This window comes from Podarcis cretensis (assembly GCF_951804945.1).
Source record: "Podarcis cretensis genome assembly, chromosome: 2".
Lineage (NCBI taxonomy): Eukaryota > Metazoa > Chordata > Lepidosauria > Squamata > Lacertidae > Podarcis > Podarcis cretensis.
The window spans coordinates 50,500,930-50,528,360 of NC_137171.1; the positions used below are offsets into that span (position 1 = coordinate 50,500,930).

General features: G+C 41.6%; 1 protein-coding gene across 6 annotated transcripts in view; it reads right to left on the reverse strand.

The window, feature by feature from the left end:
* The window catches only part of HTR4 (5-hydroxytryptamine receptor 4), a 165,339-nt gene that overhangs the window by 94,188 nt on the left and 43,720 nt on the right, over positions 1 to 27,431 (reverse strand). For 4 of the 6 annotated variants that reach the window (XM_079964861.1, XM_079964864.1, XM_079964862.1 and 1 more), the window contains exon 2: positions 7,952 to 8,011. In XM_079964861.1, coding sequence (XP_079820987.1) covers positions 7,952 to 7,962 — 11 coding nt within the window. In that variant the 5' untranslated portion in view covers positions 7,963 to 8,011. Of the gene's footprint in view, positions 1 to 5,148; positions 5,261 to 7,951; positions 8,012 to 27,431 lie in introns of those variants that run through there. The other 2 variants (XM_079964865.1, XM_079964860.1) reach the window with 2 other exon arrangements.

Sequence of the window (27,431 nt, forward strand, 5' to 3'; positions counted from 1 at the left end):
ATCTAGCCAGTTTTGAGTTAATATCTTGGGCTGAAAATCTAAAATGGACCTACTTATGAATAAACCTCATTGAACATGCATGGGATCTTGCCTGCAAGTCTTAGCATTGTTCCACAGAAGAACCCAGCAACCCAGGTACTCAGGAGTTGGTTGCAGTAAACATTAGAGCACCTCATTGATGAAGTGGAATGCTATAAAGAGTATTTATTGTAATAAAAAAACAGTATTACTGGGTTGTTGTTTTTTTACTTGTGTCACAATAGACAAAAGGGCATTTTTTTTCTGATATACTACTTCAAGTAGCAAATGTTCTTTTGTTCTGTAGGGATCCTCCAATTCCACATCAGACATAATATTTCCTCTCCCTTTCATACCTCACATTCTTTATTATAAGGTATATCAATACAAGTAAAAAAGAACTAAGCCTTGTAGCGTGCACTGCTATTATGCTGAGTTGCTAAGCAACAAGTAGTCCATTTTGAGGCTAAATGAAGGACTGGTGAAGCTATGAGAATTGTAAATCTAGATGGGATCTGAAGATCAGTGAACCCAACGAACACACCCTTCCTACACAATGCCCCAAACACCTCTAGTGGGCTAATTGTTTTTTAAATTGTGTTATCAGTGGGCATGGTCTTTCAAGAGTATAAGACAAGTTATCTGCAACTCAACAAAGGGGAGAGAGAGAAAAGAGTGAGCTTGTTTCAGTTCTAAATTTGCATTTGGTTACAGTAGGTAATGGTGGGTATTAAGGAATTATTACAAAGGCTTAATGGATATAGTAGGTTTGGAGGACATATTTGAAGGAAGCAAGAGAAGCGGTACCACGTGGATTTTCAGGGTTAAGACATCTTATTTAACCTATGCAGGTGCTCTTCACATGAAGCCTCTCTATTCTTAGTGTTTAAAAATGATATCTACAGTATCTGTACTGCACTACTCTGTAAACTGAATGTGTACTAGACAAATGAAGCAACTGAAAAACAATTTAGGCTGGGGGCTCTTACCACAATTAGCCCTAAATTGAACCCAGCTTGTACACCAAACAGCACCGCTAAATTAGGGATGCACATGTTCAAACTACTTCAATATTCACAGATGCCTCAAGTGATCTGCAAGTTTTACATCTTCCTTCACCATTGACACAGTCTTCTATTTAATTCACCAGCCCCCTCCAAAACTGAAATATTAATTTTAGTGATGTCAGTGTCACTGGTCTATTTCTTGTGCTAATATGGCACTCTCATTTATCACTGTAGGTGGTACTTACGTTTTATGTAAGTAAAAACCTCTTGCCATTTAATGATTTATACTAAACTCTACATTACTTGACACATAGCAGTCTATAGTTCATTACTATTTTCTGACCTCCTTGAAAGAGTCTCTGATCAAAGCCCCTGCTTCATTCCTTCTAAATTATCTGTTTTTCCTAGGATCCCATTAAAGACATATTAATGCAGTTCAATTTAGCACTTTTTTCTGCTGGTGTTTTCACTAGTTGCTTGCTGTTATAGGTTTGTATTGATAATAGCAATACACTGTAATTTCACCACTTCTGCGTTCCTAAGGAGCTGTTCCTTATGGGACAAAGAATATGTGGGATGAGTAATGGGACATTTTACTTACTGACATTATTGAATGAAGTGGTGAAAAGTGCACTGAAGGGCAATGAAGACTAGACTTAAAAAAAAAATGCTCCAGGAAACCTCCCTTCATCCCCAAAAGATGTCACAGCATAACTTGAAACATACTGCAGTGACTGAAAGATGTATAAAAGAAGGGGGATATGTGGTCTACGGCATCAGAGATAAATGTGCAGAAAGAGACAAATTTCCCTTATGCTTTTCTCACCGAAGGTCTTAATTTTGCCTGTCCATCGATCATGTTTTCTGGCTCCTGTGGATTTTGAGGAGAGAATAAGTCACGGGTTCCCAAAGTGAACAGGTGCCATCTCATGAACAGGTGTCATCTCAAAAAAGACAGAGGTGGCAGGTACAGTGCTGAAGGAAGATATACCGTATTTTTCGCCCTATAGGACGCACCGGCCCATAGGACGCACCTAGATTTTTTGGAGGGAAATAAAGGGAAAAAATTATTTTTCCCCCCAGGCGCGGGGCTGGGGTGGGGGAAGCCTGAGCTCCCCCTTCCCCCAGCCCCCAGAACGGGACCCAGAGCGATGCCGAAGCTGCGTGCAGCTTTGGCATCGCTCTGGGAGCTAGCGGGGCTGGAGGAGGGGGAAGCCCTCCCTAGCCTTCTAACCAAGTCGGGGGACAGTGGGAAAGGCGCGCTGCGCCTCTCCCACTGTCCCCTGAGTTTGTGGGGCTGGGGACGGGGAGGAGCAGGCTTCCCCCCCCCGCCAGCCTTCTAACCAAGTCTCCCACTTTCCCCCGAGTTTGTGGGGCTGGCGACGGGGAGGAGCAGGCTTCTAACCAAGTCGGGGAACAGTGGGAAAGGCGCGCTGCACCTCTCCCACTGTCCCCCGAGTTTGTGGGGCTGGCGGCGGGGCTCTCCTGAAGCCTGGAGAGCGAGAGGGGTCGGTGCGCACCGACCCCTCTCGCTCTCCAGGCTTCAGCGAAAGCCTGCATTCGCCCCATAGGACGCACACACATTTCCCCTTCATTTTTGGAGGGGAAAAAGTGCGTCCTATAGGGCGAAAAATACGGTACCTGGTATTTGAAGTAGCATCACAATCCTGGACTGGTGCATCCAAATGAATTGGGACTGGCAGGAAGAAGGAATACAACTCAGGAGCATCAAGAGAGGATCTAGTATGTCCAGGCCATTATGGACTTGAGAACTGAAGATCTTGTGGGATGGTCCTTTGAGGGTGTTTCCCAGATACAAATGACAGACAGTTGCCTGAACAAGTGGAGTGAACAGTGGAGGTTCTTCACTATCCCATTAGAGGATGGTCTCTCATATCCAGTGCTTTTTTTCTAAAAAAAAATGTTTAGGGGTACTCTCATTTTCCTACTCATATTGAAATACTGCCCCTCAATGAGGTTCCCAAAATGTTTAGGTGTACCCTGTGTACCCCCATAAAAAAGCACTGCTCATATCAATGGACAGCTTGTACACTTGCCCTTTGTGATCAGTCCTGTGATAGATCACCTTCAGGCAAAATGGGAGCTCTGAGTCAGGTTACTAGGAAAACACTCAAAATGGTTGGGGAACAGTCTCCATTGGCAATATAGGACCTTCCAGCATCTTAATCTTTTCAGGAGCTCTTTGTTTGGATGTCACCTGACTATATAAACTTTCCACTGTTCATAATGCTTTTCCACAGCTCTGTTAAGATTACTAGAATAATGTCTGGGATTCAGCAAAGTGAAACACCTGAAAGCCTATGGAAACAGGGCATGTGAACAAAAATGCTTTCTCGCCATATCTGGCAATGCTGCGCATTTCATTTTATAATGATTAGTTAAAACCCAGTCTGATGTTGGGATGCTTTTGCCTAAGTGCACTTGATCCTATCATCAGAGCTGTCACTCATTTCTGCACGTGCACAATATGGGCGCTTCAGTCTAATTGCTCATTCTGTAAACCAGCTGCCCAATTTACATGCAGACAGATCCACACTGGATTCTAAAATGTCACAAATGCACACAGATGTGGTAAACACAAAGGCATATTAAATTGTCTAAAAATCATCAAGTTGGTTCATAAATTTTCTTCTTTTGTCCCTCTTAATGTCATATTAATCTCCATTATTTGTACTTGTAAGCTATTAATGCTATTTTGGGCTCCTTTATGTATAACTCTCTCATTTAAAGTTCTGTTTTGTGAAGATGTTTAAGATATGGAAAAGCTGTTTTCACAAATGTTTTAATCTGCCCTATAGATTTTACAAGTATCTTGTTTTAAGTTAGAGAAAGGCAAATGTATACAGACTACATCTATGCAAGTTTAACACCACTCAAACACTGGGAACATTATATTTCTGTCTTACCATCATTCTCGACAACTGAGCAACTCTGGTGAATGTTTTTAATAAGGTAAGAGGCACATAGTAGGCAGCCAGAATATAAACCCAAAGCTGGGCCATGTAATACTAAATTATAATTTAGCATGATGTCCAAGACAGGCCTTTGGAGTATCTGCATTCTGTTTTAAACCAATCATAGTTTGTTGTTTCATCTGAACTGAGAACTCTGGGTGGTTTAAAATATGGTTTATTGAAATAAGTCAGGATAAGCCACACTTTGATCATGGCTTGTTTCAATTAACCAAGTATACCATACATTTGTAATCACTAATACAGCATTGCTACCAAAAAAATGTAACAAAAAATTAATCTTGTTAGCAGACTAAATAGATCTAGCCTGACACAAAAGAGTATTTACATATATTAACTGCAATTATTATTTTTTAATTTCCAGAAACCCAGTAAGATAGATAAGGAGAGGAAAATTATCTTAATAGAAATATTCTTCACAATCCCCATAGTCATGAAAACTGGAGACTGCTTTTCCCTCCTGTTCTATAGAACAGAAAAGGAACAAGATATGAAAAGGGAGCTGTCTACCTGTGCCAGTCCAATAAACAAACTACTCCCACAGAGATCTCACAGTAATCTAACAGGATTGTCTAATATTCCTGGCACAGCAAACTCTAAATTAATTATGTACAGCTGGACATATTACTTTTTCAGTTACAAATTACTTATATGTTCAAAACAGATTTTTGAACACATTTGCAAAGGACAGAGAAGAAATAAACCCTATTGCCAAGATGATGTTGAAGCTAATAAAACAGTGGGAGTAGAATTTTAGTGGCCTATATTTTACTTCATACAGACATCAAATCACTATGGGTAGTGCCCAATTGTGGTATCCTGTTTCTACAATGGTCTTCCACTTGTGCAAATGGGGCTTCCCCTTACTCTCCTCTTCTTGCAGCACGCACCCCCCCCCCCCAAAAAAAAATCTGCTATTGAGGGCAGGATATCCTCCAGATCAGATTTTGTGAACTCATGGGGAGGGAGAAAAGATAGGAACTTCTATTATCTGTTAGAGTAATGTTGGCTTTTGCCCTATGTGTAGCAAACACCTTGGACTAAGAACTGCACTATAGAGAGGTAACAGGTTATTATTTTCTCCCTTTTTTATAAGATCTGAATTTCTTTTAAGATTTGAGAGCACTTACCTGTTGGTAAAATTTGTACTCATTATTTAGAAAGATTCAGCAGTCATGTCTTTTCTTAATGAATAATTGTCTCTCAGAGTAATTGCAGAAAAACAGCACCATATCAGGAAGATCTTCAAAAGGTTGTTTCCTTAAAGCAAATCTAATCTGACGCACTTCAGTCTAAATAAACAGAATACCAATGCTATTCATTTGTTCATTGGAACTACCACATTTACTGGAAAGAACTGAGGAATATAAGAGGAAGCAGGACTAGGTTCACCCAGTTCATGAAAATCTGTTGTATGACACAGCTGGAGAAAAAACTTTCCTGTGATTAAACTATGAAATCTCTGTTTGTGCTATCTCCAGATTGCAAACTTGCATATTTAAGTTTCCCTTGTGTGAGTCATTAAATGAAACCTTTGTGAAGCTGAAACTTATTTTTCAAGATTAAAAAAATATATGATGACTTCCACATAGGTATCAGAAAAGAAATTCAGTTCAGTTTGGATTTACAGATTCCACACTTTCTGAAACAATATGTAAACCAGAATACATTCATTCTTGAGAATTTGCCTTTCTTTGAATTTGGCACTGCAGTTTTCCAGGCAAATCATGTGTACAAAAATGAATTATATCCAGGAAAAATGTGCATTAAAATGCATATATTATTGAAAATAACATACAAAATGCACTGTATTAGGAAAAATGCTTTGGAAAAATGTGTACATTAGGCAAAATTGCAAAGAAAAATGTGCATATAGGGGAAAATCTGCACGAAAAGCTCATGAATTTTCTTGAGGGTGTGTTTTTTTTTAAAAAAAAATCACAAACTTGTAAAATTGTGGAAAACTGAATTTAAGACTGAAAAAATGAGCGAGAGAAATCCAAATGGACAGATTTGCTCATCTCTGCTTACACACCCATCTGTACTAACAGGGCCTCAACTTGTCTCCTAGACACAGAGAAAATTGCCAATATTACCCAGACTTGTAGTGTTTCCAGTACAGTGTCTAGACTGGAAACATTGCAGTTTATAATTAATTGTAGTCCTGGCATAGCTCTGATTAGTAAGCCATGTTTTACACATTCGGTATCCAAAATCATTTGTGATATCATTATGATATCCATTTTTTAAAAGTTAGATCTAAAACTGGCTTGCTTCTCACTTTTCAAGTAGATATTTGTTTTTACATATAAATAATAGTGTGATTCAGAGCTCATGATGAAACACATGTTCTTACTTGAACCATTTTATTTCATTTAAAGGAGTTTCAGTCTCATCTTTATAATTTGTATATCTAGAGAGTTTGGGGCTAAAAAGGACTGTGGGCTGTCCACAGGCTTAAGGTTCTACGATGCCCATACCTGCCCCCAACCTCTGGAGGCACTAACTGAACCCTCAGCCAGGCCAAATAGATGAGGCATTTTTGCTGGTCTGGGTTGCTTTTGCAACTATTGAGGGCAGTTCTCAAGAGAAATGTTAAAAGCTGAATGGCTGGATGTTTTCAGCCAGTTAGCATCAATATATTTTGCTCCAGTTCCTAGCTATCTTTATATAGCTTTTACAAAAGTTCATAATGGTATATAAATCAAAACTAAATCAAAACTAGCCTGCTCTCTCTACTTTTCAGCTCAACTTTTATGTATATTTTATTTTAGCATCAAACCTGCGTAGATGCCATTAATACAAAACCTAAGTATCAGTCCTGATTTGTTTTTCACAAACACCTGTTCTGCTGCCACAGTGTAACCAATGCATTTCAAGAGTGTGTCCTTATGGTTGTTAAGTAAGCAGTTAAAGCAATTAAGGCTCATTCAGTTTTAGAGCATTATAATTGAAAAATAATTCAAGAGAACCCATTACCAATACAGGGGTGGGGGTGTACACTTACGCACGCACACACGCACACTAATGTTGCTGTGTGGAGTACTTCTATTCAGGGTTCCAGAGAAGCAGCTATGGCCTTGTCTAGGGAACTCCATTCCATTACTCCACCATTTTCTACTTCCCCTCCCCACCAAGAGCCAATCAGCATTCAGTGCCTATTGAGCATGCTCATGCTTCATTGAACTTCCCCAGCAGGGGAAGCTAAATATCATGTTTCCCAAGTTTACCAATACATTTTCTCTGTGCACGAGGAGTGTTGATCCACAATACAATAATGAGTTTACTATCAGCGTATGGAACATCATATTATACAACATATCAAATGAGGTGACTTGAGCATGCTGCCATCTCACATTTCTATCGGGACCAGATTAAAGGACTCAGATGCAGTTCCCACCACCCACCCACTACCTTAGCAGAAGCAACCGGTAGAATAGCGTGGGTGAAGCTCTGTTGCTCTCCTGGCTTCCCAATTCCATAGATGGCTACTGCTGCTTACTGAGAGGGAGAGGAACAGGGAGATGACTGCAAGGTGGGGTGGTGAAGCCAATCCAATGCTAATGCTGTCATAAGCAGCAGCAACCTGCATTGTTGGGAAGCCAGGAGAGCAAGGCAAGGAATCACTGTGGGCTTATTTACAAGGCTGCCCACTGCCTCTCCCTTTTGCAGGGCATCAACCTTCCACATTTGCAGGGAGGTACTCAATTGCTTGGCTCCTCCGCAATGGTCATACTTAGGGCTTCTCATAACACTGTGGGGATGTCTGGAAAGCAGCTCCCTCTTTGTGCTTTGCTATGAATGTCCCCTTAGTTCATATTACAGACAAACAGAGGTATTGGGAAGAAACCACACAGACTTCACAAACATAAATTAGTATTGGCCTCCTAGGGCTACAAAAAACATAAAAGTTACTGCATAAACATTTCCTACCTCACATCCATCACAGGCAACAGGCATGGAAAACTGGGAGTTCAGCATCCATAAGTGGTCCTGAATTGAAAACAGTTAAAAGGGACAATGATTATTAAGGCACTTGGCATTTCATATAATTCATTCAATGTGTTTTTGTCTAAAATTCTTGTAGAGACAATCTGCTTGAAAAGGGGGGGGGGGAAGCAGTTTTTAGCAAATGCTTGAAAATGATACAAATCCTTCTATCACACAGAGCACAGATGGCCCACTTCTCATCTCTCAGCTGCTTTAGGCTTAATCACCCAGTATTCTCAGGTACTGGTTCATTTAAAAGCCACTCATACAAATTGAAAATTCAGAATTTAAGCTATTCCTTGCAGTTTTCTCTCCAGGCCATATAAAGGAGTACCTTTCACCATATCAGGCAACCCAGGCCCTTTGATTGGCAGAGAGGGCTCTTATTCGTGTGCCACCAGCGTGTCCTGCTCATGGTATCAGGATGAGCGAGAGGGCCTTTTCACTAATTGCACCCCAACTGTGAGATGTAGCCACACACAGAGATGGCTTCATCTTTGATGAGCTTCATTCTCCTTGGTAAAGCTCATTTGTTCTCCCAGACTTTTGGAAGATCTGGCTAAGTTGAATTTGGAAGTGAGGATCATTTGTGTTACGCTGCCTGTGGATTTTGATTGCATTCTGTTTTGATTGTTGTGCTGGTTTTATTGTGCTGAAAACTGCTTTGGGGTCACAATGTGATGAGCACCAATCCAGACATTTTATAAAATAAATGGCAAATAAATATGTGTGTGCAGTGAGCTTCATCTTCTTTGGCGAAATGTACTGCAGGAAGCTTGTGCATGTAGTCTAGAGTGCTGGAAATAGCAGCCATAATTCTAATATCAGAACTAAGGGATACATCTATCATCTTCCTCATGCAAAGCTACCATTTTTTTCCGTGTATAAGACGAGGTTTTTATTATTTAAAAATGTTGAAAATTGGGGGTCGTCTGCACGGATAGTGCAGAGGGGGGATGGGCGATTGGTGCTAGCCAATCCCCCCCAAAAAAGCTCAACAACTCTGGGCAATCCCCCCATAGGGGGATCATCTTATACATGGGGGCGTGTTATACACACAAAAATACGGCATGTGGCACACAGACAATCTGATGAGAGATAAGTATACATAGTATGAGACACTGCTTCATTAATACTTATTCCTTAAAATAAAATTAGTCAACATTTTTGCCACCATATAGTTCAGTGTTCATTGTTAACTTTCAAACAATTTAACATTCTGCCACTTAAAGTTGACAATTTTCGTTGACCCAATCCAGCAACTGGTAAATACAGGATTACAAATTTCGCATAGTTCTATCCTCAGTGAATTTACAAGTTAGGACCCAGAGTCTACAAAACAGATAGAAATAACAGCAGGAGTCTCATATGACAGCAATATGGAAAGACCTAATCAGTGGCAGTATTATTCTACTTCCTTTTCAACTAATCATGCCCAGAAGCTGCATAAAATCATGAGCATTTAGTTTATGCATCAGTCTGATTTCCCTCTGTGTAAAGGCAAATGAGGCTAATTGATTTCTGTTTCCCATGCTCATTTCCCCACAAACACCTGCTTTTATTAGATTTACTCATATGTTGGATCACACCAATAATCATATTTATTTAATTCAGCAACAGTTTATTAAAAACAAACAGAAATATTTGCTCTTTGGATAGTCATAGTAACAGGGCAACAATCCTTCAGTATTGCAGGAGTACTAATGATTTAAAATGAAGTAATTAAACGAGTGCAATAGTCTCTCAGTGCACACTGACCCCAGCATAGCTCCCTCTTGTCCATTTTTGAGAGACCAGGTCCAATGAGTGGCATGTGGTCTTTAACTAAAAATGCCATGCCATTATCTATAAAAGATTGGTTCCAACCGTCTGCGAAAAGTCTTTCCCAGGGAGTGGGCCTTTTTGTCATATATTTCTCTCAAAGAGAAAAACTCCAGCGTTAGTTGTTACCATAAAAATGTGGGCTATAATACAGCATTCATCCTTGTACTGATATTTGGCAAATTGCCCAATTTCCTTCCAGTATCTTTGTGGTGGTATAGGCTTTGAATATCATTCTTTTCAACCAACTGGGGAACTGGGAATAAGGGGTGAACAAAACCCAACAGAGCATTGTGCCCAACCGCCACAATGCAGAGCTATGGAGAAAAATATATTATTCCCTGTATTACGGAGCAAAGCTAGGAACTGTTGTAAGCCAACAACAAATGTTTTACTGTGTTGATACAAAAGGCCGCCATCAAAGTTACCCTTCTAGTTTGTGCTGTTCCACTGCCCCCCTATAGTTGGCTACACCGCTTCACTCCTTGTTCCTTCAAGCCCAGCTCTTGAAGCAGCCCAACTCTCACAATGGACAGTTGCTATGTATGTGCCTGTGTAAAGGCAGAACGAGAGGTTCCACGTGTCTTGTATGCTGCGGAGATCATGCACTGTGGCACAGAAGTATACTTAAGAGCATAGGCACCTTAATACATGTTCCAAAAACACCAAACAGTAAAGTATTTCTGGAGGCTGCTCTGTGAATACCTTCAGGAGAGTATAACTGCTGTGTTATCAAGGACATTTAGTCAACTATGCAGGAAAATAACATGATTCGCATCGCTTGTTAAGAGCAAAACTAGGTTCTGAGAACAATCACTACCTCCTGGCTGAAATGGAAAATAGTAGTTCAGAATCTAAGATTTTCAATTTGTCTCTTAGGTGGAATTCAGCCCATTAACTTTTATTCATGTTTGTGGTGCCAGAAAACAACAACACTTAGTTACACAAATCCCATTACTGCTTAATGGTGTTGTCTGAGCACATTGGTCTCAGCAATCTCATTTGCACAAGATAAAATTAAATAGAAAAAATAATAATGAAGAGGGCCTGTGGTGTCTTGTTAGGAGGAAGAATGACTCTGCGTTGGTTTCCTGTTCTACCGCGCTCAGATTTGCTTTGGGAATTAATCTTCAGTATTTGAACACATTCATGTCATGAGCCTGCGCACCCCCCACCAGACTTTTCCCCAAATTTGTGAATAATGCTCCTTTTTGTGCATGCACTTCAGGTGGGTAGTGCATGGTTTCCTGCAGCTGACAGCTGATGAATCAGCTTGATACAAAACCATCTGTCTGAATGAGACACTCCCACCACCTAGGAATCTGACCTTTACCAAGTCACAGCACTGGACCTCTAGCTCAGTGTTGTCTAGGGCTAGGCTGATTCACAGTGGCTCCAGTGGCGGAGCTTCATGCTCCGGCACCGGGGGGATGGAGAGTAGGCGGGGCTGGGGCTGGCATACATCCTGGGAGTGTGGTACCCAGCCGTGATGGCAACCCGCTGGGATTGTGCTGCCAGGGGCGGGGCACTCCCCCCACACTCCTCTTCCTCCGCCAGTGAGTGGTTCTTCACACCTTCGGCATGCAAGGCATACTTAAACACTGAGCTACCTTCATAAGTAATTACTAAGTAATTTCGGCTTTGAGATACTTTTGCAGCTTTCCTTGATGAAACAGGGTCACTCCTAGGCATAAGTGGGTGGAGCTAGAAACAGTGCTTTTTTCTGGGGGTACGCAGGGGTATGCATACCCCTTAACATTTTGTGAAACTTTGTACTTTTGTCCATTTACTGTATTTATTTTTCCCGATTTGAACTATAAAATGGTGTTTTTCTTGAGTCAAAATGAGAGTACCTAAACATTTTTTAAAGGGAAAAAAGCACTGGCTAGAAGTAAGTCTGACCTGACAGAAATAGTAGGACTAATACAATCTGCACTTTAAAATGTGTCACAAGCATAAAATAAAAACTACAAGTACATGCAAGCAGATGATTGGAGGTGATAAAAGCAGGTGATGCAAGCCTCAGACTACAAAGCAAATCAATTACTTATAACATAGACACACACACACACACACACACAGAGAGAGAGAGAGAGAGAGAGAGCTTTTTTCTTAAAAAAACAAATGTTATGGGGTACTCTCATTTTTCTACTCATTGAAATACTGCCCCTCAATGAGGCCAAACTTATATTCACAAAATGTTTAGGGGTATGTGTACCCCTGCATCCCCCCAGAAAAAGCATTGTGTGTATGTGTGTGTGTGTTACTGATATTGCACACCACCTCAAGCTCTGAAAGGTGAGAGATTCCAGGGGTTCAATGTGTCTGTATTTCCCTTTGGAAGCAGAAGTCCTTGTACAGAGCTTCCACTAGTGCGACTCATTCATGGAATCCTGGCCATTATTCTCACCCACCCCCCAACCCCTAGCATAAAAGAGAAGTTTTCAGAATTCTCTGCATTGTCGTGATAGACAAGTTCCCTTCCAAAGTATTTCTATGCATGTATAGAGTGCCTTTTCACCGTGACTAAACTACTGTACTTTCCTGCACATTTAGAATTCAAGAACGGCCATGGGTTGACAATTGACTTTTCCATATAATAATCATTGCTCTCCACTGTGTGTGTTACACACACACACACACACACACACACACAGAGAGAGAGAGAGAGAGAGAGAGAGAGAGAGAGAGAGAGAGAGACTATTCCATGTATCCTCTCTCTTCCACAATTTACCTCATCCCAGTAGCCCAACTGAAAATAACAGATCTTTTAGCTCCCTCCCCACCCCCTCTCCAATTCACTAGCACAGTGAGAGGTGGCACTTTAAACATTAATCTTTTACTGTTGCAGTTTATCAGTATATTAAGGGAGTCTGCAGAAGACTGAGCCAACTATTTCCCTTACCCAACCTCCTGTCCCCCCACAAACATCATTTGCAGTTTCAAAAGACTTTCGTATCACCATAATTCTTGGATCTTCTACCTCCAAGTTTGTGATTCATTTCCCTAATAATCTGTAAGAAACAGAGATGTAGCTAGCTAGGAGTAAAACACCTAATTTGCATTTAACACAGAGGTTTTAGGAAGAAAGCCCAGAAGGGAAAATATCAGCTCTTGGCTTTTAAAGTGATATGGTTTTGTGCCAGTTTATTTCCTTCCTTCAGTGAGAACTTAAATATTTGTTTAGACTGCTTACAACCAATCCTTCATCCCAAAGATCCCAGGCTTAGGTGCAACTACCTTAAATACCACCATAGCATCACAATAAAATATAAACTCAGTAAAAACAACAGGAGCATCTGAAGCCACCTCTGTAATTGTGAAACAGGACATCACTATTCAACTCTACACCCTTACTTGCACCCTTAAACATGTTTGGGTGAATAAATGGTCATTGGTACCAGAATGCCAGAAGTGTTGCTACCATGCATATTTCTAAGGGGAGGACAGCCCATAGATAGAGAAGACTCTTTATACGTCCAGTAAGGTGTTTAGTACTGAAAACTGGTCATTCAGATACTGCAAGCACGTCACTGGAAGCAGGTACATGTTGCATGTTGGATTTCTCCTGGAAATGGTAAACCCAGATTAAATGGTGATGGGGGGAATATCAGCTTGCATTTTGATGCTAATAATGTTGCATGGACAATGCAAAAAACTTGGGTGCATGAGGAGCACCAGTTCCACTTAGAAGCAACATCTCTCATCACAACACAATAGCTCTTCCAGTAGAGGACATCATCCTCTGGTGATCTTAGGATGCAGACAGGATGGTAATGTGGGAGACACTCCAACTTTTTGGGTCCCAAATTTAGTTTTACACAATGGCTCCCTTTCACACCAGCTGCTAGTGAAGGAACTAAACAGTTGTTGGCATCCTTCCCCAAATTCTGGATAGTGGGTTTTCTCATGGCAGGGCTCTGAAAACTCTGGCTGTGCCAACAGTTTAAACTGACATGAATACCCTAGTAAAGTTCGGAAGAACTATGTAAGCGACAGTGGTATTGCTATAGGAATAAAAACATTACACTGCTTATTTATGGTAACAATTATGTCTGCTGTTTTATGATGCACTCGAGATAATACTACTTGCCTAGTAATAATTCTGCCTATATAGACTCAAGAAATGGGCTAGCATTTCCAAGTGCACAATGAAATTCATTAGAACCTGTTTCTCTTATTATTTGCATAATACACATGCATATCTACTTGGCACCTCCTGGCAATTTGAATTCTTCTTCATGCCTAATAAGTAAACATAACAGGTATTTCACCTGAATTTTAGAGTTCACTGTGTTGTCAAGAATTATTCAATAAACAGCTATAGAAAGAATCATCACTCTTGCTGTCATATTTTAAAGTACCAGTATATTTTCAAGAAAACTGTAACTAATAGTTACAGAAGTTCTTCTTCCATCTATTTATGTATATGAATACAATCATTATTGGGTATTTTGAGATTGCACCCCAGCATAGTAGTTGGAGATTAGGTAAGAGATTTGTTTTTTAAGTAAGTGTTCCAGTATGCATGAAAACAAACATTGACATTCCAACAAGAAGCACCAGTAAAGTATTGCTAATGTTGCCAGCATTGGAATTAGACATATTCTACACCAATGTACCTATTTCATTACTTGAGAACTTGAGTAGCTGCACTATTTTATTTATAATTATTTTCATTAAATCTATATACCACCTTTCATTCATGTATCTCAGGGTGGTTCACAGCATAAAAATACAAGATAAAGACACAAAACAGTAAATTCAGCAAAGAGCTAGGCATGTTCATGTCCCGTTGAAGTAAAATATGAGGATACACTAATGCTGTTAAATGTAGTAAAATATAGCTAGTGCTCCCTTGTGTCACAAGGTGAACATCCTTCCAGAGAGATTTCCATTCAAATGCAGTCATAGAATCATAGAGTTGGAAGGGACCACGAGGGTCATCTAGTCCAACCTCCTGCACAGATTCCAATGGCTGCTGAGGCTGTTATGCAAGCACAATTAATTGGTTGGAAGAGCAACAGGCAACTAAATGATCTGATTGCCAATACAGTGCTACTGCGCCACTCTTTGGTACAGTGGTACCTCGGGTTAATAACTTAATTCATTCTGGAGGTCCATTCTTAACCTGAAACTGTTCTTAACTGTTCTTAACTTTAGCTAATGGGGCCTCCCGCTGCCGCCGCACGATTTCTGTTCTCATCCTGAAGCAAAGTTCTTAACCCGAGGTACTATTTCTGGGTTAGCGGAGTCTGTAACCTGAAGCGTCTGTAACCTGAGGTACCACTGTATAACTATAAGATCTTCTTTGAGCTGTTTCCTATTTGCAGTTAATGAAGCACTGGCAGGTGTACAGTGCCAAGAGGGATAATTGAGACCTTTTTCCAAAATACATACTGGTGGAAACTACCAAAGCCAGGTGCAAAAATCTCAGGTGCATACGCTAATGAAAGGAGTAGGAACAGCATGGTTACTCAAAATCCATATCAGCCATAAAGATTATTAGTTTAACCCTAACCCTCCTTCAGTACCTAGCTACTAAGAACTATATAAAAAGTCAAGTACTGTAATAAGTATTAGCGCCTTACAGCTATACATCATACTAGCCAATAATGTTTCATTTCATCCAATCGTTAGGGCTTGCATCTTGAGAAACACAGATCTCAACTAAGACTAGCATGGCAATCAGCATACCACATTTATATTACCCTAAAGGACAGAGAATAAAGCATCAGCTAGTTTAAGATGGAACTTCATAGAATTTAAGCTGAATGTTGTTGTTGTTGTTGTTTAGTCGTTTAGTCGTGTCCGACTCTTCGTGACCCCATGGACCAGAGCACGCCAGGCACTCCTGTCTTCCACTGCCTCCCGCAGTTTGGTCAGACTCATGTTTGTAGCTTCGAGAACACTGTCCAACCATCTTGTCCTCTGTCGTCCCCTTCTCCTTGTGCCCTCCATCTTTCCCAACATCAGGGTCTTTTCCAGGGAGTCTTCTCTTCTCATGAGGTGGCCAAAGTACTGGAGCCTCAGCTTCACGATCTGTCCTTCCAGTGAGCACTCAGGGCTGATTTCCTTAAGAATGGGTAGGTTTGATCTTCTTGCAGTCCATGGGACTCTCAAGAGTCTCCTCCAGCACCATAATTCAAAAGCATCAATTCTTCGGCGATCAGCCTTCTTGATGGTCCAGCTCTCACTTCCATACATCACCACTGGGAAAACCATGGCTTTAACTATACGGACCTTTGTTGGCAAGGTGATGTCTCTGCTTTTTAAGACGCTGTCTAGGTTTGCCATCGCCTTTCTCCCAAGGAGCAGGCGTCTTTTAATTTCGTGACTGCTGTCACCATCTGCAGTGATCATGGAGCCCAAGAAAGTAAAATCTCTCACTGCCTCCATTTCTTCCCCTTCTATTTGCCAGGAGGTGATGGGACCAGTGGCCATGATCTTCGTTTTTTTGATGTTGAGCTTCAGACCATATTTTGCGCTCTCCTCTTTCACCCTCATTAAAAGGTTCTTTAATTCCTCCTCACTTTCTGCCATCAAGGTTGTGTCATCTGCATATCTGAGGTTGTTGATATTTCTTCCGGCAATCTTAATTCCGGCTTGGGATTCATCCAGCCCTGCCTTTCACATGATGAATTCTGCATATAAGTTAAATAAGCAGGGAGACAATATGCAGCCTTGCCGTACTCCTTTCCCAATTTTGAACCAATCAGTTGTTCCATATCCAGTTCTAACTGTAGCTTCTTGTCCCACATAGAGATTTCTCAGGAGACAGATGAGGTGATCAGGCACTCCCATTTCTTTAAGAACTTGCCATAGTTTGCTGTGGTCGACACAGTCAAAGGCTTTTGCATAGTCAATGAAGCAGAAGTAGATGTCTTTCTGGAACTCTCTAGCTTTCTCCATAATCCAGCGCATGTTTGCAATTTGGTCTCTGGTTCCTCTGCCCCTTCGAAATCCAGCTTGCACTTCTGGGAGTTCTCGGTCCACATACTGCTTAAGCCTGCCTTGTAGAATTTTAAGCATAACCTTGCTAGCGTGTGAAATGAGTGCAATTGTGCGGTAGTTTGAGCATTCTTTGGCACTGCCCTTCTTTGGGATTGGGATGTAGACTGATCTTCTCCAATCCTCTGGCCACTGCTGAGTTTTCCAAATTTGCTGGCATATTGAGTGTAGCACCTTAACAGCATCATCTTTAAAATTTTTAAATAGTTCAGCTGGAATATCATCACTTCCACTGGCCTTGTTATTTGCAGTGCTTTCTAAGGCCCATTTGACTTCACTCTCCAGGATGTCTGGCTCAAGGTCAGCAACCACACTACCTGGGGTATATGAGACATCTGTTTCTTTCTGGTATAATTCCTCTGTGTATTCTTGCCACCTCTTCTTGATGTCTTCTGCTTCTGTTAGGTCCTTACCACTTTTGTCCTTTATTATGGTAATCTTTGTACGAAATGTTCCTTTCATATCTCCAATTTTCTTGAACAGATCTCTGGTTCTTCCCATTCTGTTGTTTTCCTCTATTTCTTTGCATTGCTCGTTTAAGAAGGCCTTCTTGTCTCTCCTTGCTATTTTTTGGAAATCTGCATTCAATTTCCTGTATCTTTCACTATCTCCCTCGCATTTTGCTTGCCTTCTCTCCCCTGCTATTTGTAAGGCCTCGTTGGCCAGCCACTTTGCTTTCTTGCATTTCCTTTTCATTGGGATGGTTTTCGTTGCTGCCTCCTGTATAATGTTGCGAGCCTCCACCCATAGTTCTTCAGGCACTCTGTCCAACAAATCTAAATCCTTAAACCTGTTCCTCACTTCCACTGTGTATTCATAAGGGATTTGATTCAGATTGTATCTTACCGGCCCAGTGGTTTTTCCTACTTTCTTCAGTTTAAGCTTGAATTTTGCTATAAGAAGCTGATGATCTGAGCCACAGTCAGCTCCAGGTCTTGTTTTTGCTGACTGTATAGAGCTTCTCCATCTTTGGCTGCAGAGAATATAATCAATCTGATTACGATGCTGCCCATCTGGTGATGTCCACGTGTAGAGTCGTCTCTTGTGATGTTGGAAAAGCGTGTTTGTGATGACCAGTTTGTTCTCTTGACAGAACTCTATTAGCCTTTGCCCTGCTTCGTTTTGATCTCCAAGGCCAAACTTGCCAGTTGTTCCTTTAAGCTGAATACACACACCTAAAAGTTCCATGATTTTATTTTATTTTTTACTGAACAGGTTGTGTGTGGGGATCAAACTATTCAAGCCAAAAATGTGTTTGTGCTGGCTTTCTTATGATAAACCTTGGCATTAAGAACACATGAGCCTAATGCAAACATTAACATTTAACACTGTTGCCAGTGAATGTATACTTCAGAGAGGAAGCAATGCACAGAAGATGATGGCTAATTGCACCTGTTTGTTCCAAATTCAATTAAAGCATTTTCAATTTTACATTTCCATCTGCTCCAACACCCTCTATGAGTGTAAGGCCTCAACTTCAGAATGTTACTCGGGGCCATGTTCAGGGCTGGATTTAGGTTTGATGAGGCCCTAAGCTACTGAAGGTAATGGGGCCCTTTATATGTCCAGCTGTTCTTTGTCAACAACAAATTGTTGCTGTTTTTTGTGTTGAATATATGCTATATGGTAATTTATGGACCTAATAGGTATCTAAAGCCATTTGCACATGTTGCCATACGACCAGTCCATGCAGAATGTAGGCACCCTATATATAGAAATGAGTAAACCAGTGATATTTTAGGGAGCAGGCTAGCAGGTGGGGCCCATTACTTACATCACAAGAGCCTACACAACACAAAACACTGTTGCTGTATGTAGGTTTTATTTTATTTTATTTTTTATCTTATACTGTGGAAATGTACATTCAGTTGTTTTTCCCCTTTAATTTTTTTGGGGGCCCCCAAGAGAATATGGCCCTAAGCTATAGCTTGTATAGCTTATACATTATACATGGCACTGGCCATGTCCCAGTCTACTTTAGAAAGTTAAGTGTGCTGTTGGGAGAAGCCGCCGTAGCCATACAAGAAAATGCAATACCTGATCTTTGGTATGACCATATGTTCTAAAGAAAAGGAACTTGAAAGACAAATTTACAGAAGCAGCTCCAAATGTCACCCACCTCCTCTCCAAGAAAAACACATTTGTTATGGTTTCGTAACCATAGGGGCATCTCCCAAAACTATCAATATTTCCAACTTAACATGAAAGCTTTCTCAGTGTCAAGGGTACAGGCTTCATTGTGTTGGGAAAAGAAAGAAAAAATGCAGCAAAACTAATAACAACTTCCCTAAATTTAAGGTAAAGGTAAAGGTACCCCTGCCCGTACTGGCCAGTCTTGACAGACCCTGGGGTTGTGCGCCCATCTCACTTAAGAGGCCAGGGGCCAGCGCTGTCTGGAGACACTTCCGGGTCACATGGCCAGCGTGACATCGCTGCTCTGGCGAGCCAGAGCCGCACACGGAAACGCCGTTTACCTTCCCGCTGGTAAGCGGTCCCTATTTATCTACTTGCACCCGGAGGTGCTTTCGAACTGCTAGGTTGGCAGGCGCTGGGACCGAGCAGCGGGAGCGCACCCCGCCGCAGGGATTCGAACTGCCGACCTTTCGATCGGCAAGCCCTAGGCGCTGAGGCTTTAACCCACAGCGCCACCTGCGTCCCCTTCCCTAAATTTAGATGCTCCCAAAATCCATTACATCCTGGAAAACAGAAGGTCCAAAATGTAAGACTTCAGGTTTGGGAATGTGGGAGGGTGTAAGTATTTTTCTAAGCACAAAATGAGGCTATTAGTATTGATATAAAATTCATTACATTTGTTTTATATAGCAGTAGTTTACCACAAAGGCATTTCCCCTCTTCTGCTTACTATTCTAGAACATTGGTCTTCACTTGGTGGGTAAGGACCCAAAACTAGGTCACAAAGTGGGGTTTTTCAGGGGTACTCAAGGATATGCAGCACTGGTACTCACCCCCCCCCAAGTTAAACATGTGACACCATACCAACTTCATGGTGAGTACCAGCAACTTTTAATAAATATATATGAAAGCACTGGTCACAATCGAACCTACGGTGGGGTGTACTTGACTGCAAGCACCATTTCATATTCAGAGGCTGTGTGCCACTGTACACAAATTGTTGAGGAGCAACAGAGAGAGGGCACACTATTGCTGGGTGCTGAACTTGATGGGCTTTTGGTTTACTCCAGCCAAGGGCATAGTGTGTGGGGTGCCAGGGTGGCTGTGGCCCCAGGTACACAATTTTTGAGGGGGCGTGAACAAGGAGCCCCCAGCACTGCCGAGCCCAGTGCTCCTCTCTACCCACCAAGGACTGTGTCAGCCAGCCAGGGTCCCCACTGTGTGCCCAGATGGCTCAGAATGGCCCTGCTTTACTCTGGTGGGGCGTTGGTTCACACTCACCCTGAGCACCAGCAACCGATGCTACACCACTGGCTTCAGCAAGATTTTTCTTATTGCTCAAGGTAATGGAGGAAGGGGAAAAGAGAAAGTGGAACAAGGGGGGGCATTGTATAGCAGGTGGGTGGGGGCAGAGTGGTTCCTGGACTGCAGAAATTAAAGATTACTGATGTAGAAGCATCACAAATACTGACTGTCATATGATTATTGATGTTGAAAAGGTAAAGAGGATTTGTTGACTTTTCCTTTTTACAGATCTGCATAGATAAGCATGTGGCAGTGGGGAAATACTTTCTTTTCGGAATAAATCCCACTTGATTTGAATTCATTTATTGAATCATTCAATCTGGCTACAGTTACTGAGTCAATATTTTACAGTTCTGATTTAAGATATGGGTCTGTAATGAGTCCACTTTGCCTAATCATGACAATTCATTACTAATGTTGGTTAATGCTTTACTAAATTGTCAATAAATGTTTTATAGATTACACTGGTGTTAAGCCAACAGTTTCAGAGAAAGATTGCTATGCATACTTTCTAATTACAAATCCCACTTCCTCAGTTGTAATTAGTGCTTCCAAGTAATTCTTATCTAACAGGGAAAACTTACTTTAAAAAATAAATAAAATTGAAATATATTCTTCTCTATATTTATACAGATATAATTCACATGCCAGTAAGAGATAAATATAGACTACTTTTCCACCATCAACACTGTGTAAGGTATTTGGTGATATCCAATATTAGCCATACTCTGAACAGCTCCAATGAAATCAATAGATTGAAACTGTGTCCACTGCTTTCAACTGGTCTACCTTCAAATATGGCAAGACTAGGCAAGACTATGTCAAAATAGGCAAAAAGATGTGATACTTTTATAACCACCTTTCTTTGACTTTAAATACAGTTGTCAATTCCCAGTGCTGGAGAGGCATAATAGCTAAAGAAAAGGTTTTGGAATGAGCAATCTAATAGTTGGCAATTATCCTCAATATGATTAAACAAGACAAACAGATACAACCTATTAACTACCATAATTTGAAGCACAATATTCAATACCAGAGACTGGTGATAATTAGAGTTCCATCAGAAATTAATAAAATCATCATGGTCTGCTGAACATTTGCAACATCAAAATGTGTCAGCAGGAAACATTTTGTTTAGTCAGGAGGATAAGAGACATTATACTATGCTTCCAAATATTCAAATGATAATCAAATTCATTTACTAAATGTGCCAGGTGTATAATCTGCATATGGATTTTTATGAAAGAGCATGAACTAATGGGCATTTCCCACCTGATGATTTCACTGACTACTACTTTTGAAAAGGGACGCGGGTGGTGCTGTGGGTTAAACCACAGAGCCTAGGGCTTGCTGATCAGAAGGTCGGCGGTTCAAATCCCTGCAATGGGGTGAGCTCCCGTTGCTCGGTCCCTGCTCCTGCCAACCTAGCAGTTCGAAAGCACATTAAAGTGCAAGTAGATAAATAGGTACAGCTCCAGCGGGAAGGTAAATGGTGTTTCCGTGTGCTGCTCTGGTTCGCCAGAAGTGGCTTAGTCATGCTGGCCACATGACCCAGAAGCTGTATGCCGGCTCCCTTGGCCAGTAAAGCCAGATGAGCGCCACAACCCTAGAGTCATCCGCGACTGGACCTAATGGTCAGGGGTACCTTTACCTTTACTCAGTGGTGTAGCGTGGGGGGTGCAGGGGGGCTGGCCGCACCGGGCGCAACATCGGGGGGGGTGCTCGCACTCGCAGCTCTCTGCCCCCTGCTAAAATCCACGGGTTAGGGGGCGCAAATTACTTGCCTTGCCCCGGGTGCTGACAGCCCACGCTACACCACTGCCTTTACTTTTGAAAAAGGGATCCATTTCCTTTCTTTTTCTAACTTAAAAGACTGAAAAATGGGCTAACTTAAAATGTTTCTGCCTCAATAAATTAAGGGATCTTTCAAGATTTAGATGAACACTGTTTCTATCAGTCTCACATAACTGTATTATCATAGAAGCATCAAATCGTAGAGTTAAAAGGGATCCCAAGAGTTCATCTAGTCCAGCTCCCTGCAATGCAGGAATCTCAATTAAAGCATACTGTTCCTTGAAGGATTTATTTGACCCATAAACTGATGTTCTTGATGCACACATTCTTCTTCTAATTCATTTGTTTTGCCTTAATAAAAATAGCCAAAAATTCATTGATAGCTCCAGAAAACCAGGCCAATCTTTCCTGAGATGACACTGAATCTACAAATTCACCAAAATTCACCAGATTTTAAAAACAAAATATTATTTCAACACTATTGTTCGCAAGAGTGAAAATGGGTCAATATCTTAACGGGTATGGACTGCATTGATTAGGATCCCAGTTTGAATCTCTTGAATGTGGTCAGCAAAGAGGTTTTTAAGGACAGTACTTTCTTATGGATCCCATCACTGCTGCAACTGGAAGTACTTGCAATTCTCAAAAAAAGAAAGAGAAAATGCACATTTAAAAATAGTTACCGTAATTTAAATAGAAAAGTAATAGAGTGGGTAAGGCCAATTAGGTGAGCTGTATGCCAGCTCAGGGACCTTCCATTCTTAAGGTTCTTTGTCTTTAAACTAAACTTAGGTAAAGGACTACTCTAACCTAATAGTCTTTCTAAAATTGGGTCATATATTGTAGTTCATTTTAATGGTGGTGTTTGAGCCCCACATTGGACAAAAGGTTCCTGCATTGCAGGGGTTAGACTAGATGACTCTTATGGTCCCATCCAACTCTACACTTCTATTATTCTATGTTTCTCTCATACATATATAGAGTTGAATTAATCTTAAATAATGATTATAAAAAAAGTTCTGCTTAATATTACTCTTTTAAACATGAGTGGTATTGGGGAGGGGAGGGAATATGATGCATAGCATTGAATTCTGTGACCCCGGGAATCCCACAGAGAGTTATTTCTGTGGCTTTGCATTCTGTCCCTGCATGCTATGAATAGAACAGCTGATGGTTCCTCAGAGAGCCCTCTTTGGAACAAAATACAAAGTTGTTGTTTTGTGTGGTTCTGCCAAAGTTTCTTGCAGCCTCAACATATTTAAGTGATAAAGTAGGACTTCAGTGTCATAACATCAGCTCCAGATTCTGACTGAGATGCCTACTGTTTTATACATACTTCATGAAGGGCTCTTTTTTATCAGTCCCCCCTAAAAATAAATAAATCTGTATGTTGAATATAAAAAAGGTTTACAAGTAAATGGAAAGAAATTTATTCCCATGTCTATTGGCAGATCGTTGTTCTTTGCTGTGATTCAATCTTTAAAAAATAGCTCCTTATGAAGGAAAACAAATATTTTATCATTAGGAATATATTGGGGCTGAAATGGGAGGCAAAACAGAGCCACAAGTGTCAAGTAAATCAGATAATACACAGCAACCTCCATAGTTAACAAGTTCCACCTATTCAATATTTCACAGCACCCTCAAATTGTACTTTGCTTGTACTGTTTAAGCTCTCCTTTATAGCCTTTCCACCAAGGAAATGATATTGACAAAATATTCCTCCTCATATCCTTGCTTCCTTAATGGCTGAACCATCTGGAGAAAAAGGAATATGTCAATCCGGTTAACTAAATACAGAAGCACCTCTGTTTTCAGAGCATGCAAAAGATAAAGCACCTTAATGCGATCCTATGGCTTTTTCTTCTGACTGTTAAATGTTACGACACCCAGAGGGTGAAAGGTGTTGATGACTGAGAATCTCTTACCTGACCTGTCTGACGAGTAGCTTGATTTGGTGGACTTTAGCTCCTGTGTACAACTGCAACTTTGAAATACAGATCTGTATGTGAGAGGAATCTCTCTCACTCAAGAAGAGAGTCATAGTTCAGAAAATGGTTCTGCACATTTCTCAAAGGAGCCACTGATTGAATGACACATTGCTATACGGAGCATCCTCTTTTCTCCCTACCCACACAAAGCTTATCAAGGTCTGTTTTTTGTTCCTGCTAAGATAGATGCTGACAGCAGAAGCCCTGAATCAAATTACTGAAAACCTATACCTTGGTTTCCGGCTTCCTGGATTCTTTACCTTGATCATTTGACATGTGTTGACCAAACAAGTATCTTACTTAAAAAAAAGAAGTCATTTTAGTTACCTTTCTCACAAATAATCAAACTCAGATATTACTGGGGTAGGGGAGGCAGAGATGTTATTGGCCTGCTCAGGTCAAGTTGTGCTTATTTCACCCATACCTTAGAGATGGAATGCTGCATGCCCCAAATAGGAGGAGGAGGAGGAGAAGAAAAAGAAGAGGAGGAGGAGGAGTTTGGATTTGATATCCCGCTTTATCATTACCCTAAGGCAGTGTTTCCCAACCTTGTGCCTCCAGCTGTTTTTGAACTACAACTCCCATCATCCCTGACTAGCAAGACCAGTGGCAAGGGATGATGGGAATTGTAGTCCAAAAACAGCTGGAGGCACAAGGTTGGGAAACACTGCCCTAAGGAGTCTTAAAGCGACTAACAATCTCCTTTTCCTTCCTCCCCCACAACAAACACTCTGTGATGTGAGTGAGGCTGAGAGACTTCAGAGAAGTGTGACTGGCCCAGCAGCTGCATGTGGAGGAGCGGAGATGCAAACCTGGCTCACCAGATTACGAGTCCACCTTTCTTAACCACTACACCACACTGATTCCACACATAGAATGGTGTACATTAGCAAAAGGATTTATGCTTGCACAATGGCACTTCCCTGCTCCCCCCTCTCCAATCTCTTCTGGGGTTTCCTTCAAAGCTCCAGAGTAGAGCTGGGGAGAGGAGAAGAGAGGGGGAAAGTTCTGTTGTGTAGGCAAATCCTTGTACTGGTAAGAAAAATGTGAGTTGGGTACCACCCATAGAAATTAACAACTGTACCAGGAGACCTTGTATATTTAACAGGAACTCTTTAACCCTGCAATATAGACCCAACTGCTGATTTCATCATGCAGAGAGGTGCAGGTAGGAATTAGCTTCTTTAAAACCCCAAAACTGTAAAGGTTGGTTCTTGCAGGAAAATCTCTGCAGCCACTTCTCAAATTTGATAGTATTAACCATTGTATGACTAATATGCTAGTTTCGTGTGTGCTAGGAGATTTAATTTTAATTTGGGGAGCATTCAACGTCAATAGAGGTACAGCTTTTCTTTTTCATCAAAGGCAAAGTGCTCCTGTACTCTTCCATTCAAGCCCTTGAAACTGGTAAAACCCAGCGAAGTTACTTCTTCACACAGCAATTTCACATGCTATTTTATGAACTTATTGTAGAAGGTCCCCCCCCCCTCATTTGAAGGCTGAGCATTATTTACACTTTGACACTTCTACTATAATTTTTTGAAAGGAAAAATAATATTGTGGTTCGAGGGCCCGACCCCCGATATGTGAAATAAATACACAAGGACACGCGATATAAGGTTAATGGGCAAGAAAAGGCCACAACTTTATTGATTACAGCAGTGAAAAGGTATTGGCTTAGGCATTGGATGACTATAGGAGGTGGGTTTATTCAACAGTAGGTGGAGCCTGTTGATGCTAATACAACTATAGGCTCACCCCCTGATGTCACTGAGGGTCGTGCCATGGCCTCCCACCAAGCAGGCATCGAATGGAGTACACGACCGCCAGATTCCTTTAACGGAATAACCCACGGTAGATAGCATAGGCAATGGCCACACCTAGCCCTTGACACACATGAATCCAATGCCTAACCTACCCACCAATACCACAAAAGTTGTGACGATTGCTACGAGGTAGGCGAAAAAACCAAAAAGCCTAATGCCAAATGGAAAAATTCCTACCAGGCCCCCCAGACAACTGGGGCGACCAACCTAAGGTCCATAGCAAGGCCAAAAACCTAGACCCTGAGCTAAATGGGAGTGGAGGGTGGGTGACTCGCTGCGGGACGACGATGACTGAGGAGGAGGCGGAGCTGGCCCCGCAGCATTAAGCTGCTAAACACGCCCTCCGGAGACACCTGGCTGGCTGCCTCCGGTGGGCGTGGGCACCAGCCAGGTGAGGAGGGGCGGTGGCCACGGCCCCTGGCCAGGAGGTGGAGCTCGGGCTCCCACCCACAACCACTCCCCTCTCTTCCAGGGAGGAGAGTCTGTACAGCTACCCACAGAAAAAAAAATCATACTCTGTCCATTATGTGGAGGCAATGTATTGTTGCAGCGCTACTGGGACCATGATTAATGTGAGAGGAGCATTACAAACAAATGATGGCCAGGGTTTAGCTAATGAAAAGGCCCTAATCTTTTAATGAGGGTGAAAGAGGAGATCGCAAAATATGGTCTGAAGCTCAACATAAAAAAAACCTAAGATCATAGCCACTGGGCCCATCACCACCTGGCAAATAGAAGGGGAAGAAATTGAGGCAGTGAGAGATTTTACTTTCTTGGGTTCCATAATCACTGCAGATGGTGACAGCAGTCACGAAATTAAAAGACGCCTGCTTCTTGGGAGAAAAGCAATGACAAACCTTGACAGCATCTTAAAAAGCAGAGACATCACCTTGCTGACAAAGGTCTGTATAGTTAAAGCTATGGTTTTCCCAGTAGTGATGTATGGAAGTGAGAGCTGGACCATAAAGAAGGCTGATCGCTGAAGAATTGATACTTTTGAATTATGGTGCTGGAGGAGACTCTTCAGAGTTCCATGGACTGCAAGAACATCAAATCTATCTATTCTTAAGGAAATCAGCCCTGAGTGCTCACTGGAAGGACAGATCGTGAAGCTGAGGCTCCAATACTTTGGTCACCTCATGAGAAGAGAAGACTCCCTGGAAAAGACCCTGAGGTTGGGAAAGATGGAGGGCACAAGGAGAAGGGGACGACAGAGGACGAGATGGTTGGACAGTGTTCTCGAAGCTACCAGCATGAGTTTGACCAAATTGCGGGAGGCAGTGGAAGACAGGAGTGCCTGGCGTGCTCTGGTCCATGGGGTCACGAAGAGTCGGACACGACTAAATGACTAAACAACAACAATCCCACAGCCTGTTTTCAGAGTTGTTACTTCAATTCCAGATCAAGCCAATTCCCACATCATTCCAACTTTTTTTCTTTATATCACTGGGAACCAAATGCATACAGACACGTGGCATATTGAGCAGTTAGTTGTGCTAGGATTTATGTACGTCAAAGAATGTGAATCACCACCATTTGGGG